The 16249-nt window shown below is 39.4% G+C and overlaps 1 protein-coding gene across 1 annotated transcript in view; it reads right to left on the reverse strand.

Moving 5' to 3' along the window:
* Nucleotides 1–16249, reverse strand: part of RRM2B (ribonucleotide reductase M2 B (TP53 inducible)) — a 44882-nt gene that overhangs the window by 16037 nt on the left and 12596 nt on the right. Inside the window, 4 exon segments of the mRNA XM_011983489.1 lie at nt 4455–4549; nt 5288–5421; nt 6369–6485; nt 12820–12975. Of these exon segments, the coding sequence (XP_011838879.1) occupies nt 4455–4549; nt 5288–5421; nt 6369–6485; nt 12820–12975 (502 nt within the window).

The following is a 16249-nucleotide window of genomic DNA, read 5'->3' on the forward strand; positions in this document are numbered from 1 at the left end:
CCATCTCCTATTAAGAAACTGTCTACAGTGGCATCATATCTGTAACATTATGCAGGATGATCAGAGCTCTAACCCAAAAGGTCATTCACAAGGTGCTTATGTCACCACACTGCATATGCTTGAGAAAAGTATTTATATATGTCTAAGGAGAAAGGTTTGGTCTATTAGACTGTGAGATACAGGCAGCTGAGTGCTTGAGTGCATTACAAACCTTTTTCATAGATGACATCATGGTTTATACCTCAGTACATGTCACAGGACCACACACAAAGAAGTCACTTAATAAGTCCTGAACTGACTCAATGGAACCTATAGAAGTACTAGATGGGAGAAGACATTAAAATCACTCTAGGCTAAGTGCTGCAGTGGCTCACATCTGAAATATCAGCACTTTGGTAGACCGAGGAAGGAGGATCACTTGAATGCAGGAGTTAGAGACCAGCCTGGGCAACATAGCAAAACCCCATCTCTACAAAAAATTTAAAAATTAGCTGGGTGTGGTGGTGCATACCTGTAGTCACAGCTACCTGGGAGGTTGATGTGGGAGGAATGCTTGAGCCCAGGAGGTCAAGGCTGCAGTGTGCTATGATCACACCACTGCACTCCAGCTGGGCGACAGAGTGAGCCCATTTCAAAAATCATCATCAGCATAATCACTATTCTTAAGATAGAGACTTGTCATTAGTTTAACATATAACTTACTGTATCTTTTATCTTACTATTAAGATAACTTATAGTTATTGATACATTTTTCATTGACATTAAGGTAACATCAAAAGGATAATTATCTGTAAGGGAAGTAGACTATAATTAAATACAAACGTGAATAAAAGAAAAATTGATATTTTTATTTTTATTAGAGAGTGGGGTCTTGCTCTTGTCACCCAGGCTGTAGTGCAATGGCGCATTAATGGTTCAAACAGTCTCAAACTGCTGGGCTCAAACAATGCTCTCACCTCAGCCTCTGACGTAGCTGGGACTACAGGCGTGCGTCACCATGCCTGGCTAATTTTTTTATTTCTTTAGAGCTAAGGTCTCTCTATGTCACCCTGGCTGGTTTGAACTTCTGGCTCAAGCCATCCTCTCATCCCAGCCTCACAAGTAGCTGGGATTATAGGCATAAGCCACCGTGCCTAGTGGAAAATTGGTATTGTAACCATGCTATACATTCATGTGAATACTAAAGAATGAAAATCATAACATAGTTATAGAAGGCTATTCTTTTTTGGAGAAGATTAAAGGATTACAGGCGGCATATTTTACAATTTTTTGAGATATATGTGAAATAAAAAGAGGGTTCCGGAACATTTCTCCTAAAAACTATAGTGAATGTAAAGGCCTCATGATTCATTTTAGAGAGGGGAAGGTTGGATATATTTTTAAGATACAGCTGACCTCTATGATGGCAATGTACTAAGATTGTGTAGCTAATATTTTTTGAGGCTTGAAATAAAATTTCATTACATACATTAAGTTTTAATCTATATATTTTAAAGTTCTTTAAAAATATTTTAAAAATTAAACAAGATGTCTCAATTTTTAAAAATCTACACAGATATATAATAAGGAAAATTTTTGCTCTATAGGAATTGAATCTTGTTATGACATAAACTTTCAGACAAACCAATAATTTTTAAAGAAATATTCTTAGTTTCTCTTTAGCTAAAAATAAAGGCTTATAAGAGTCTGGATATAAGGAAAGAATAGTTGCTATGCTGGATCTCAGTGCAAAAGGCACTAAGAAGGTCACCAAAAATGTTAGGCAAAACCCTAAGCCAGATGAAAGAGCTGTCCTCGTCAACTTATAGCTACTAACGGTGCAGGTAGCCCAATCAGTTCATAAAATAGCACTTCCTCAGCTGGTTAGAGGAAAGTAACAGTGTGCAGCAAAGCAAGGCGATATTTCCATGTTACTGTCTTTTGGCTCCACTCCCAAAAACGAGAGTCACCAATGCACTCTTCACCCTTTTCCCTTTCCCTGTTCCACTCTACATTCATTCAACTCCCCCTCCACAATTTTAGAACATGTTCTTTCCTCTGAGACCCTAAATTAGAACCCGAAATGGGGTTTCCCTTGAGATTAAGCAATATGAAGAATCTAGCTGGAGTCCTCATGTAGTTACATAGTGACTGCCAGCCTTCTCTGTTTTCTCTATTTCTAGGTTGTCCTTCTTGGGTAGTTCATGAAATACATGCTTTCTGTGGGCCTGCTCATCATTTTTCATCACTACTTGTCCATACTAGTATTTTCAGTGTATATGGAACACTCTGCCTTTTCCCTTCTTTTTTCTCTAAAGCCAGCATTTCCCATACTGTTTCTGAAGCTCCTTGTGAGGGAATCAACTGAATACAAAAATGCAGATTTCTCAGTCCCATCTGTGCCTCCTACATCACTTTTGGCAGGATTCTTAAGAGTTTTTCCACAAATTCTCCAGATGATTTTTACATATATTGAGAACCAGTGCTTTTCTCATTCCTATTTAATTTTTTTTTTGAGTCTGGGTCTTGCTCTGTCACCCAGGCTGGAGCACAGTGGATCATAGCTCACTGTAGCCTCAAACACCTGGGCTTAAGTGGTCCTCCTCCCTCAGCCTCCCAAGTAGCAGGGTCTACAGATGCATGCCACCATACCTGGCTAGTTTTTAAATTTGTTGTAGAGATGGGGGTCTTGCTTTGTTGCCCAGACTGGTCTTAAACTGCTGGCCTCAAGTGATCAACCTCAGTCTCCCAAAGCACTGGGATTACAGGCGTTGAGTCACCATGCCCGGCTGCCTTTCTCATTTTTGAAATGAACTAAAGGCAAGGAGGCAAACATATCTGCTTCATCCCTGGTGTACTACATGCTGGCCCATATATGCACTACATCACTGGTTCTTCAGTGTGGTCCAGGAGTCCCTGAGAGATCTACAGACCCAGGAGACCTGTGAGGTCAAAACTATTTTCATAATAACATTAAGGCATTATTTATTTTTTTTAACTACCAGTCTCTCATACTTTACAATGGTATTTTCTAGAAGCTACATGACATATTCATAATAATCTGAAAAGCTAAATAAAATATTCCTCCCTTTTCTAACTATAATATGTATTTAAATGAGGCATATATTACATACATATACACTGCAACAAATCGAATGCAAAGGCAGATATGGTACTCCAACTGTTTTCTATTAAGTCAGACATTTAAAAGATTTATAGAAATTTAAAAGCATGCTATTCTTTTTTTTTTTTGGGAAAATACAGAAACGTATATAAAAATGTTATCTGTATTAAAATGTAATGGGTTGATTATTGCTATCTTAGAATGCACTAATACATATTTTTAAATTATCTCAATGTTAATTTCTAATGCAGAAATATCAATACCTATAACCTACCCAAGTAAAGGCACTTTGGAGCTCTTAATAATTTTTAAGAGTACAAAGAGGCCTGAGACCAAAAATTTTGAGACTTGCTTCCTCACATAATGAATAAAACCAAAAAGTAAAGAACACCAATTAAAAACAGATAAGAATGAGATGTGTACTTAGAGTTATCCAAATGAAAGATAGAAATATTTTAATTAAATTTAGCAAATATTTATTGAGCAACTATTATGTGTAAGACATAATATGATACACTTCCTTTAAAAAATGCTATGGGATCTCAAGTCAGCCAGAAGGGTGTTTGCATTTAGCTTACCTATGAAAAATAAGCCTGTTATTACAAATTGTTTTTTTGTCCTAGTTGATTACACTAATCTTTAGTTTTTGAGAAACTAGATATTTGTTTCCTCAAAAATGTTAAGTTTTCACTTGCTTTAAATTCCTAAAATAGGCCAGGCGTGGTGGCTCATGCCTGCAATCCTAGCACTTTGGGAGGCCGAGGTGGGCGGATCATCTGAGATCAAGAGTTCAAGACTAACCTGGCCAACATGGTGAAACCCCTATCTCTACTAAAAAACACAAAAATAAGCTGGGCATGGTAGCAGGTGCCTGTAATCCCAGCTACTTAGGAGGCTGAGGCAGGGAGAACTGCTTGAACTTGGGAGGCAGCAGTTGCAGTAAGCCAAGATCACAGATCATGCCACCGCACTCCAGCCTGGGTGACAGAGTGACACTCTGTCTAAAAAAAAAATAAAAATTCCTAAAATAAACTTAAAAGCCAGGTACAAACTGTGAATTGCTATAATACTCTTGTTATTGCTATATGACTGACTCCTATTTAACTGTCATTATGCACTAACATCTTAACTTTTCAACTTCCAACTTATTAAGTAGAATAGATAACAGCTTTATTTTACCAACACTTTCTAATTAATTATTAGGAATAATGATTTTGGTAAAGGTGCATTTGAGATATTTGTACTCCTTTTCCATGCTGTAACTTTGATTAGTACTGGCTAGTCACACCACATAAAATATTGTCATATCACCTGAGGCAAATCTGATCATATATAAATTAGAGCCACATACCAAAAGTAGATTTTCTATCTGCTATCCATCGCAAGGCCCAATCTGCTTTTTTCTTAACATATGGCATGGTTTCAATTGCATTAAATAAAAATTCCCTGTAAAAACAAAAAAATGAACAGCAAAGTTATTCACTTGTTTTTCTTTTTTTTTTTGAGACAGAGTCTTGTACTCTCGCCCAGGCTGGAGTGCAGTGGCGCCATCTTGGCTCACTGCAAGCTCCGCCTCCCGGGTTCACGCCATTCTCCTGCTTCAGCCTCCCTAGTAGCTGGGACTACAGGTGCCCGCTACCACACCCAGCTAATTTTTTTGTATTTTTAGTAGGGACAGGGTTTCACTGTGTTAGCCAGTATGGTCTCGATCTCCTGACCTGGTGATCCACCTGCCTTGGCCTCCCAAGGCGCTGGGATTACAGCCCTGAGCCACCATGCCTGGCCTCACTTGTTTTTCTTAATTGGACTAAACTTAATCAGAGATAATAACTGTAACTCTATGGTATGATACCAGATCGGTAGTTTTTATACATTTTTACATGCCCATAAAATAGAAATAAAACTCAAATTATTAGTTTGAATCTGATTCATACAAAACCAGCTAAATCTGAGTATTCAATTTCTAAACAGAAGATGCTACTGAACAGTTCTTAAAGATAAAATATCTAAAGGTTAACTGGTTCTATAACAAGTTTTTTTTTAAACTCAATACATTATTAAGCAATAGAAAATATTATGCTCAGAAACTTCCATACTTGAATCTTTCCTTAACATTGAATTTTGGAATAAATTCTGATCTGAATATAACCAAGCAATATTTTGTAAATAAAATCCCAACAATACCTTTTCTTGGGATCTCTGATGTAAGTGTCTATCAGCAAACTGTACATCTCTGAATGAACATTCTCGATGAGAATTTGAAAGCCATAGAAACAGCGAGCCTCTGGAACCTGCACCTCCTGACTAAAGCGCTCCACCTAAGAAGAAAGGGAAACAGACATATCCAGTTCTATAGGCTCTCATTAAACACTGCAAATCAGAATCCGGACATCAGCATTATCACTTAAAAACTGCCTGTCACATAACAAACAGGTCAGAAAGACCTTATGGATTATTTTAAGCAGTATCCTAGGCAGTACTGTTTATCCATCAATTATCCATGGTAAATTAGTTGCACAGTATATATATATACACATATATATACATATATACACACATACATATCTATATACACACACACTTTTTTTTTTTTTTTTTTTGAGATGGAGTCTCGCTCTGTCGCCAGGCTGGAGTGCAGTGGTGCCATCTTGGCTCACTGCAACCTCTGCCACCCTGGTTCAAGAAATTGTCCTGCCTCAGCCTCCCAAATAGCTGGGACTACAGGCACGTGCCAACACACCCAGCTAATTTTTGTATTTTTAGTAGAAATGGGTTTTCACCATGTTGGTCAGGATGGTCTCAATCTCTTGACCTCGTTATCTGCCCACTTCGGCCTCCCAAAGTGCTGGGATTACAGGCATGAGCCACCGCACCTGGCCTATCTTTCTATTCTTTTTAAAAAGAAATTATGCCTTCTGATCAACCATAATTAAGTTTCAAAATGGGGAGCCAGAACCCAGTATTCTAATACAGAGCTCCAAAGGTTATTAAGGTGCAGGTTCTCTATTAAGCTTACCATCTGAGGGTAAAAATCAAACTCATGTTACTGCACTGTAAATAGTTTTGATTGGTATAATTTATGCTTGATTTAATAACATTTGCTGGTCAAAGGATAAGCAATTTATCAGAAAAACATTTAAAGAGTTAAGCTTCATCTAGTTCATTTTTTAGACATCTTTCCTCTGGCTCAATTTAATAATCTTAATGACATTATCATCATTTAACTGCTAAAGGAGAACAAAAGTTAAATCAAGAAAAATCTTACCAAATTTTCATTTACAATTCCATCACTGGCTGCAAAAAAGGCTAAGATGTGAGAGATGAAGTACTTCTCATCTGCTTTAAGCTTGTTCCAGTGAGGGAGATCCTTTGATAAGTCGACCTGGAATAAAAAGATTTTCAAAAATTTTAATTTGGAGTTAAGTTCTTCTCAACGTGTTTGGGAAACTGTTGGGAAACTAACTTCCATTGTAAAGTTAAGTAGGAATATCCCACCACCAGTAAACTATGGAAGAAGAAAGATGTTAGCATTGCAAAGAAATAGAACAAAAATGTTATGCTAATAAGCATATTATATTGAGAATTTTTGTTAAATGATAGATTACAGCTACTCTTGGTGGGGGAGGGGGAACAGCTAAACTACATGAGGCAAAGGAAATGTTAATTTATTACACCATGGTAACCATTTTACTATATATATGTATCTTATAACATCGTGTCGTACACCTTAAACATACACAATAAAATTTATCTTTAAAAAATTACAACAGAATCAAATTTTCTGGCTAATTAAGAAGCTGGCCAGGATGTACTTTAAAAATATCCAAATTAACATAATCTAGTGGCACCAGAGCAAATGAAAGAAGGGCTAAAAGGGGAGTAGGGGGAGTAAAAACTAGTCAAGAAGGCACTGAAGTGAATAAGCTAATGATTCTCAACAGTCATTGCTTTAACATTTTATACAATATTTGCTATGGTGTTAGATAATTAAGCACCTATTAACCAACTGTAGCTGCTACTTTACTGCCAGGTAATCAATCTACTTTTATATCCAGAAGTAATGCCAGGCAGGTAACAACCTGAGTTTTGTTTTGAGACGGAGTCTCGCTCTGTTGCCAGGCTGGAGTGCAGTGGCATGATCTTGGTTCATTGCAACCTCCGCCTCCTGGGTTCCAGCAATCCTTCTGCCTCAGCCTCCTGAGTAGCTGGGACTACAGGCAGGTGCCACTATGCCCAGCTAATTATTTATATTTTTTAGTAGAGATGGAGTTTCACCGTGTTGGCCAGGATGGTCTCGATCTCTTGATCTCATGATCTGTTCGCCTCAGCCTCCCAAAGTGCTGGGATTACAGGCGTGAGTCACCACACCTGGCCTTGTCTTGTTTTTTTAAAGAGACAGGGTCTCACTATGTTGCCCAGGCTGGTCTCAATCTGCTGGCCTCAAGCAATCCTCCTACCTCGGCCTCTCAAAGTGTTGGGATTACAGGTGTGAGCTACCACAGGTGACCAACAATCTGGTTTTTTGTTTGTTTGTTTTTGTTTTTGTTTTTGTTTTTTGAGACAGAGTCTCGCTCTGTCGCCCAGGCTGGAGTGCAGTGGCCGGATCTCAGCTCACTGCAAGCTCTGCCTCCCGGGTTCGCGCCATTCTCCTGCCTCAGCCTCCCAAGCAGTTTATACGTAGGCATGGTTTCCATTGGGAATGGAAATATTTTTGAAAATGTTCATTAGAATTAGTCTTTGGAATTAAGGGAGATGTACTTTAGAATTTGGTGAAACCTACAATTTAAAAATTGTCTATTTTTTAAATTTTTGAGATGGGGTTTTACTCTGTCACCCAGTCTGGAATGCGGTGGCACAATCTCAGCTCACTGCAACCTCTGCCTCCTAGGCTCGAGCAATCCTCCCATCTCAGCCTCCAGAGGCACAGGTGGGACCACAGGCGCACAAAACCATGCCTGGCTAATTTTTTGTATTTTTGGTAGTGACAGGGTTTTGCCATGTTGCCCAGGCTGGTCTTGAACTCCTGAGCTCAAGTGATCTGCCCGCCTCAGCCTCCCAAAGCGCTAGGAGTACAGGCCTAAGCCTCTGCACCCAGCCAAAAATTGTCTTTCAATGTACCCTGTCTTAGTCAGTTCTGGGGGCTATAACAAATTACCATTGACTGGGTTGCTTAAACAGCATACTTTTATTCTTCTTTTTTAACATTTCTGGAAGCTAAATGCCCAAGATCAGGATGCCAGCCTAGTTGGGTTCTTGGTGAAGGCCCTCTTCCTAATTTACAGATGGCCACCTTCTTGCTGTATCCTGACATAGCAGAGAGAGAGAGATCATATCTCTCATGTCTCTTCTTATAAGGGCACTAATCCTATTCATGAGGGCTCCACCCACATGATCTAATTACCTCCCAAGATCCCACCTCCAAACAGCATCACACAGCATATGTAGACATCATTTTGACAGGGACAGGAGGCAGGGAAATTCTGGGCAGAAGAAGGTGGTCCCCGGCGAGGGCTCCACCCTCAATCCTGGAACTGCAGCCCAAAGTGACAACATGCATTCCTGTTCTCCCACTCGAATGTTGCCTTTTCCAAAACCATCCGTGGCCCTGCTACCCCACCCTATGCCCATAAAAACCCCAGGCTCTACCAGCAGAGAAGAGGAGAGGAGAAAAGGAGAAGCAGCTGGATGACAGAGACTATGGTTGAACATCAGAGAGAAGCAGCTTAACTTCAGAGGGACAGCTTGACAGCATCCTTTGGAGAGGAGTCCACTCTATTCTCTTTCCAGCTCCCCTTCCCACTGAGAGCCACTTTCATCAGCAATAAAATCCTCTGTATTCACCACCCTTCGATTTGTTCATGTAATCTGATTTTTCCTGGATGCTGAACAAGAGCTCGGGTGCCACAGGTGTGGATGCTAAAGGCTGTCACACTGACCCTCTGCCCTCACTGGTGGAGACCAACTGTTTCATGTGAAAAGGCAGAGGGCCCACTGAACTGTTAAAACAAGCCATCCACGGACAGCAAAAGCTAAAAGAGAGTTGACTATAACACATTCCTTCTGGGTCTTCAAGGGTTGTGGGTACTCCCCACAGATACTGCCACGAGGCCTGCATGGAGTTTTGCTCCTGCTGGTGCCCAAAAGAACTTGCCCAAGCTCCTGCACCTGCTCACCTGCATGCTCCCTCCCTCAAGGGGTTGAGCACAGTGGGTTCAAGTGAGTGGAGTTTGCCCCTGCCAGCGCCAAAGCGGCCAGCTAACTCCAGCGTGTGCATTCCAGTTCCCACCTGCGAAGGGATCAGAGAAACTATCCTGCTTCAATTTTGTCAGAAAAAATCTTTTAAATATTTCTCAGGATTAACTTCATAAACAGTTGAAATATGTAACTGTCCTTGTCTTTTGCCTTTCTTCTATTTACTCTAACAAAGCCTCACCTTGGCACAGTAGCTCATGCCTGTAATCCCAGCACTTTGGGAGGCCGAGGCACGCAGATCACGAGGTCAGGCATTCAAGACCAGTCTGGCCAACATGGTGAAACCCCGTCTCTACTAAAAATAAAAATAATTAGCTGGGCGTGGAGGCAGGTGCTTGTAATCCCAGCTACTTGGGAGGCTGAGGCAGAAGAATCGCTTGAACCTGGGAGGCAGAGGTTGCAGTGAGCTGAGATTGCGCCACTGCACTGCAGCCCAGGGGACATTGGGAGGCTGAGGCAGGAGAATCACTTGAACCCAGGAGGCGGAAGTTGTAGTGAGCCAAGATTGTGCCACTTGGCAACAGAGAGAAACTCTGTCTCGAAACAACAACAATAACAAAACAAAAAACACAAAGCCTCAATCTCTTTGACCTTTCCAAAAAGGACTTAATGTCCCAACTTTTTAATCACATGCTATTTTCCAAACCCTTTTTCCCATTGATTTATTCTTTAAGTGTTTGCTGAGTACTTATGCTATTTTCCAAACCCTTTTTCCCATTAATTTATTCTTTAAGTGTTTGCTGAGCGCTTACTGCACACCTGACACTGTGCTAAGCACTGGGGATACAACGGAGCAGGGTGGAGGAAACATTTGTCTTCATCTTTTAATATGCAACCTAAAAATCAAGTTCTGTTCTATTAAAAGCTCAACTTAGGTTTAACTGAAGGACATCTTCTTCATTCTAATATATTATAACCCCTCTTTTTTTTTTTTTTTTTTTGAGACAGTCTCACTCTGTTGCCCAGGCTGGAATACAGAGGCATCATCTTGGCTCACCGCAGCCTCTGCCACCCGGGCTCAAGCAATTCTCCTGTCTCAACCTCCGAGTAGCTGGGATTATAGGCATCTGCTGCCACGCCTGGCTAATTTTTGTATTTTTAGTAGAGACAGGGTTTTACCATGTTGTCCGGGCTAGTCTCGAACTCCTGACCTCAAGTGATCTGTCCACCTTAGCCTCCCAAAGTGCTGGGATTACAGGTGTGAGCCACATAAAATATATGTTTGATATTAAATGTTAATATTGTAAGATGCTTCCTTTTAAATATTAAAATTATCTCTTTGAACACTCACTTTCAAAGGTCTTGTAAATTTTATTTACACTACATTAGTCATATTTCCTTCCTGCCTAGCTTTTTCTTATTTGAGCAAATTCTCAATTTCATCATTTAAATACTGATTCCAAACTATATAATTATCGTAATTGCCTGAGTGGCTTTAAAGAAAAAAGTCCCAAACCCCAGACTTTTGTCTTTTGATCAGGGTTTCTGTTGATCAGCCATATTTAAGAATTAAGCTCAACCATTTAAGCTTATCAAATGGTAATTTACATAATTTGTAAATGAAAAATATGTGGAACTAAAAATGTGTTTGACTTATCTTCAAAATACGTATTTGAATCTTCCTATAATTACCTAAAAAACATGCATCAACCTGTAGATTTCAGTTTTTAAAAATTAGTGCTTCTTTGTTACAGGTCACATATTATCTTTGCTAAAAGATGCAAGTTAATTTCCAAATGAATTTCAAGAATCCTAAGTACCTTTTTAACATGATGAACCAAAAAGCCACCTGTGTATTCCACTTGTTCTCTGAACTGTATCTTACAAAAAAACTTTCTAAAAACCACAGACAGTTAGGGACAGTCAGGTGTGTCGAGCATTATGACCCAGTATGAAAATATTGGGTGTTTGTTTTTGTGTGGTTTGGTTTTTTGCTGTATATGTCAACTATAATATAACAAAGATGTTGACAATATATAACACTACAATGTAACAAAGACGGCAAATGGGTAAAATTAGTGTAATAGAACTTCAAACATGGGTGCCTTCTGATTTCTCAGTTAAATTTTCCCCCTTCTGTGCATAAAATAATAGTTTACATTTATTTAGTGCTTACTAAGTGTCAACTACCATTTTAAACATCTCATTAATCCTCATAACAACCCAAATAGCCAAGTACAACTAGCCCAATTTACTGATGAGGATACACAGAGAGGTCATGCAACTTTCCCAGTCCCATATCTAGTAAGTAGTGGCACAGGATTTGTACCTAGGCAGTCTGACCCCATAGCCTGCATTCTTAACAGCATGTGTTTAACATTTATAGAATTAACTTCTTGAAAAAATAGATTCAAATCTATCTATCCAAATAGATACATCTATCTAAAAAGATACATATACGAACATATACAGAACAAGAGTGCTGTACAGGTAACACCCATCAAAGATCAAGACAATAACTATTTGTTCAGTTAGACTACAGGGCAATCATTTTCATGACCACTGTCCTTACCAACCAGCAAATATTTTCTAGTTTGCTGTGTTCAACTGATCTCCTAGGTGGAATTAACAGAAAGCATTCTACAGCTGGTCTTTCACTGGCAACTCTGTCACGTCTGATGTAGCTGAGGGCACGGCCAAACTGGGAGCAGCACTGTGAATTCCACCTGGCTGACTCAGGAGTGAGTCCATGAAGAGTTTGAAGATCAAACTCTTCATGCAGCGCCTCCCTTTGTACAATCAGATAAGTCTCTCAGTTGGAAGCAGAGTTGCTCCAGCTTTCACTCATTTTTTGACTAGAGCTGCAATTTTACTTATTCTGCTGACCTTATAAGACTAGTGAGACTAGTCTTACTTGGCCATATCAAACTCAAAGTCTGTTTAAAATTTGAAAATGTTGGCCGGGCGCGGTGGCTCACGCCTGTAATCCCAGCACTTTGGGAGGCTGAAGTGGACGGATCACAAGGTCAGGAGTTTGAGACCAGCCTGGCCAACATGGTGAAACCCCGTCTCTACTATAAATACAAAACTTAGCTGGGCGTGGCAGTGGGTGCCTGTAATCCCAGCTCTCGGGAGGCTGAGGCAGGAGAATCGCTTGAACCCGGGAGGTGGAGTTTGCAGTGAGCCAAGATCGTGCCACTGCACTCTAGCCTGGGTGACAGAGTGAGACTCTGTCTCAAAAAGAAAAAAAAAAGAAAAGAAAAAGAAAAAAGAAAATGTTCTAATACATTGGAAATAAAAATCTGGGAGAATTAGATGCCATTGTTGCAGCAGAAAACTAGTTTATAGATAGTAATCTAAACTAAAACATTGAGAACATCGTATTTTGTCTCAGTAATTCCAAAACTTATCTTCTGCAACTGATCTTCTTCAATGTATAAGTTAAAGTTTTTCAATATCCTGTAAAACAAGAAAGGAACACTGCACTATAGGACATGAATGCTCATGAAGGCAATGCCACGTACCTCTTCCGCTGTCCAGAAGGAAGCCTGTGCCTGTTTATACATTTTCCAAATATCAGGGTACTGGATTGGAAAGATGACAAACCGGCGAGAACTCTTTCTTAGGAGGGGCTCTTCATTTGACTTTATTTCATTGTCGTTGGTATCTGAAGATGATCTCTTTGAAAAATAAAGTACAAACATGCTTTTTATATAGACATTTCTCCTTTATTCATACCTAAACATACATCTAGGGAAGTCAGGGAGACGGCACTGGTTTGAGAGCCTATCTGCCTGGGTTGAATCCTTACTGTTACCTGGTAGCTGACTAATACTGTTAGGAAGTGCGTGTGTCACCATAGGAAGCTGCTTAACTTCTCTAACCCTCAGTCTCCTCAGCTGTAAAGTAATTCCTGCCTCATAGGTTTATTCTGATGATTAAAAGTGCTTTAAACAAAGCCTGGTATACAATAAGCACTCAAAAATTATTGTAATTATTGCTAGTTTGAGGATAAGTAGAAAGCTAGATCCATAAATGTCATGATGGACAAATTTCTAAGTTTGTGAACAAAATGTCCCTTTAGAGTCTCTCTGATATAGAATGCTGAAATGAATAAGCTACTGGTATAAGCTACTTTATTTTAATGTTTTTTCTTTCTGCTCTTCGCTGAAATACTATAATATTTATCTGAAAACTCATTACCTACAACTTAACCTTTGTTCATCTTAACCTTCTGATACTCCAATTTGTTACTTCTATTTACATTTTAACATTACTGCATATGATCTCACTGTGGGCTGTCTCAAAGCTTTGTGAATAAAATGAGAAACACAAACCTGTATTCATACTGCTTCAAAATATGACTGCACTCTAAGAGCAAATGGTGCCATGTATATATATTTAAAATAGTCAGCGGGAACATCAGAAGAGGATCAGAAGAGCCGCACATGCGTGAGAATGAGTATAAACAAAGGACATACCAATAAGCTAAACATGTATAAACCAGGATTAGAACACATACAAATTCTAGACTCCTAACCAAAACTGTCTCTCTCTACTGTGACAGGCCCATTATGTTCCTTACTCCAGCCTCCACCCATTGTCACCTCACCAAAGCAAGTGTTATAGAGGAGGAGGCTAAGCCTTAGCAAGAAGAAAGCCCAAAATACAAGCATAAGGCTATGCAAATACAGGGGGACTTGCATGCTTTATACCTACTGCCATCACAGTACAGATTGTCTTGATTTTAACTATTTGTTTAAAGGTGTGGGCCTCCTCAGATACAACACTTGAGCCCTGGAGAAGAGGAACCAATTTTTATTTGTTGTGATGTTCCCAGAACTTAGTATCGTGCCAAACATGTTAGCTAAGTAAATGGGCTGCTAATTTCTCTTCTTCCTGTACTCAGATTTCTAGGTACCTTTAGAAAATTGTAATTTAACATAGGACCTCAATACATCAGTGACACAACACAATAACCACTAAATCAATCACATTTTCCCCTCTTCATATTACCCCAAAGGCCTGGGTTAGGTTCTAGATATAAGTACATAGCTCACTGCAATGTAATTCCCTGTTAATTGTCTATAGTTTCCTGTGCTTCTTGAAAGTAAAAACCATTTTCCCCCTTGTAGAATCCGTGTGCTTAGCACAGTACCTGGCACTTAGTTGGTACTCATTCCACAAATATTTGAGTAATATTTTTTTTAAGACTGGGTCTTGCTCTGTCACCCAGGCTAGAGTATATAGATCATAGTAGTGTGATCACAGATCACTGCAGTCTCAAACTCCTGTGCTTAAGTGATCCTCCTGTCTCAGCCTCCCAAGTAGCTAGGACTATGTGCACACATCACCACGCCTGGATAATTTTTAAATTTTTTGTAGAGATGGGCGTCATGCTATGCTGCCCAGACTGGTCTCAAACTCCTGGCCTTTGCTAGTTTTGTTACTGAAATTTGGGATATACTGAAAGTATGAAAGTTGGGAACTTCCATACTTTTGTTACTGAAAGTTGGGAAGGACACCACAAGTAGTCACTCTTCAGCACCAAATGCCCTGATGATGAATGAAGTTTTTAAATGATGATAAATAAATGATCTGCTGAAGACTAGTACCTTTAAGTTAGAATGAAAGTCACATTTGTATATACATTCTCCTGTTCTATCCTGAAAACCTGTAGACTATTAAGAGGAGGAGCTGGATTAGGAGTGTATTATAAAGGATTTTGCAATGTGAAGAGAAGGAGGTTAACCAACATCAACCCTTGAGCTGGGCTAGAGATGACATATTATTTCATAATGCTTAGATACGTGCGTAAACATACATTTAAATACAACTTCAGAAATTTCATGCATCTTGAAACTCTAGGCTCTCCAGAGTACCATCTGTGGACCTAATCTAAGAACCCATATTTTAGAAGAAAAAAACAATGTGAAAAAAGATATGATGAGCAGGGCACAGTGGCTCATGCCTGTAATCCCAGCACTTTGGGAGGCCGAGGCGGGCGGATCATGAGGTCAAGAGATCGAGACCATCCTGGCCAATGTGGTGAAACCCCCTCTCCACTAAAAATACAAAAATGAGCTGGGTGTGGTGGCACATGCCTGTAGTCCCAGCTACTCGAGAGGCTGAGGCAGGAGAATCACTTGAACCTGGGAGGCAGAGGTTGCAGTGAGCTGAGATCACGCCACTGCACTCAAGCCTGGCGACACAGCAAGACTCTTATCTCAAAATAAATAAAAAAAAAAAAAAAAAAAAAAAAAAGGTATGATGGCATGTGACATTTTTGAAGAATTAGAAGTCATTTTCTATTTGAAGAACTAGAAGTCTGGACTTCATGGTAGTGGGGGGACAATGGGAGGAGATGAAACCTAAAAGGCAGCAGAGAACACTTCCCAGTGAACTCTGTGATCCCCTTAATGTCACAAACACCAGGAGAAAATTTCACTTTTAAATGTTTTTATCCTTTTAAAATAGTAATAAAAATAACCAAAACAAATGTTTTATACTGTACAGAAAGGAAATCAGCTAATCATCAATGCATAAACTTGTGTTTCCAGGTTATCTTTCTTTTTTTTTTTTTTGGATGACCTCAGATGAAAGTTTCTCTTGGTATCTCTGCTTAACTGAAGAATACCATGAGAGTGAAAAATAGGCAGTTAAAAAAAAAAATTTAAAACCCTGTAACCATTTGTACGGATTTTTCAGAGTTGAACCAAGCTTTTAATTTTTTTTCCAAAGCCAAACAAAATTGAAAAAAGAATATTTATAGTGACAATAATACAGTAGAGGCTTTATTATGCAAAGCAATCCAAACAGGTACTTGAAAATTGGCTAAAGGTAGGAATCATAAGAAAATGGTGTATTCCTTAAACTATGTGACTTAAACACATCATTTTTTTTTCTGAGACAGTCTTGCTCTGTCACCCAGGCTAGAGTGCAATGGCATGATCT

Source organism: Mandrillus leucophaeus, unplaced genomic scaffold (genome assembly GCF_000951045.1).
Source record: "Mandrillus leucophaeus isolate KB7577 unplaced genomic scaffold, Mleu.le_1.0 Scaffold250, whole genome shotgun sequence".
Taxonomy (NCBI): domain Eukaryota; kingdom Metazoa; phylum Chordata; class Mammalia; order Primates; family Cercopithecidae; genus Mandrillus; species Mandrillus leucophaeus.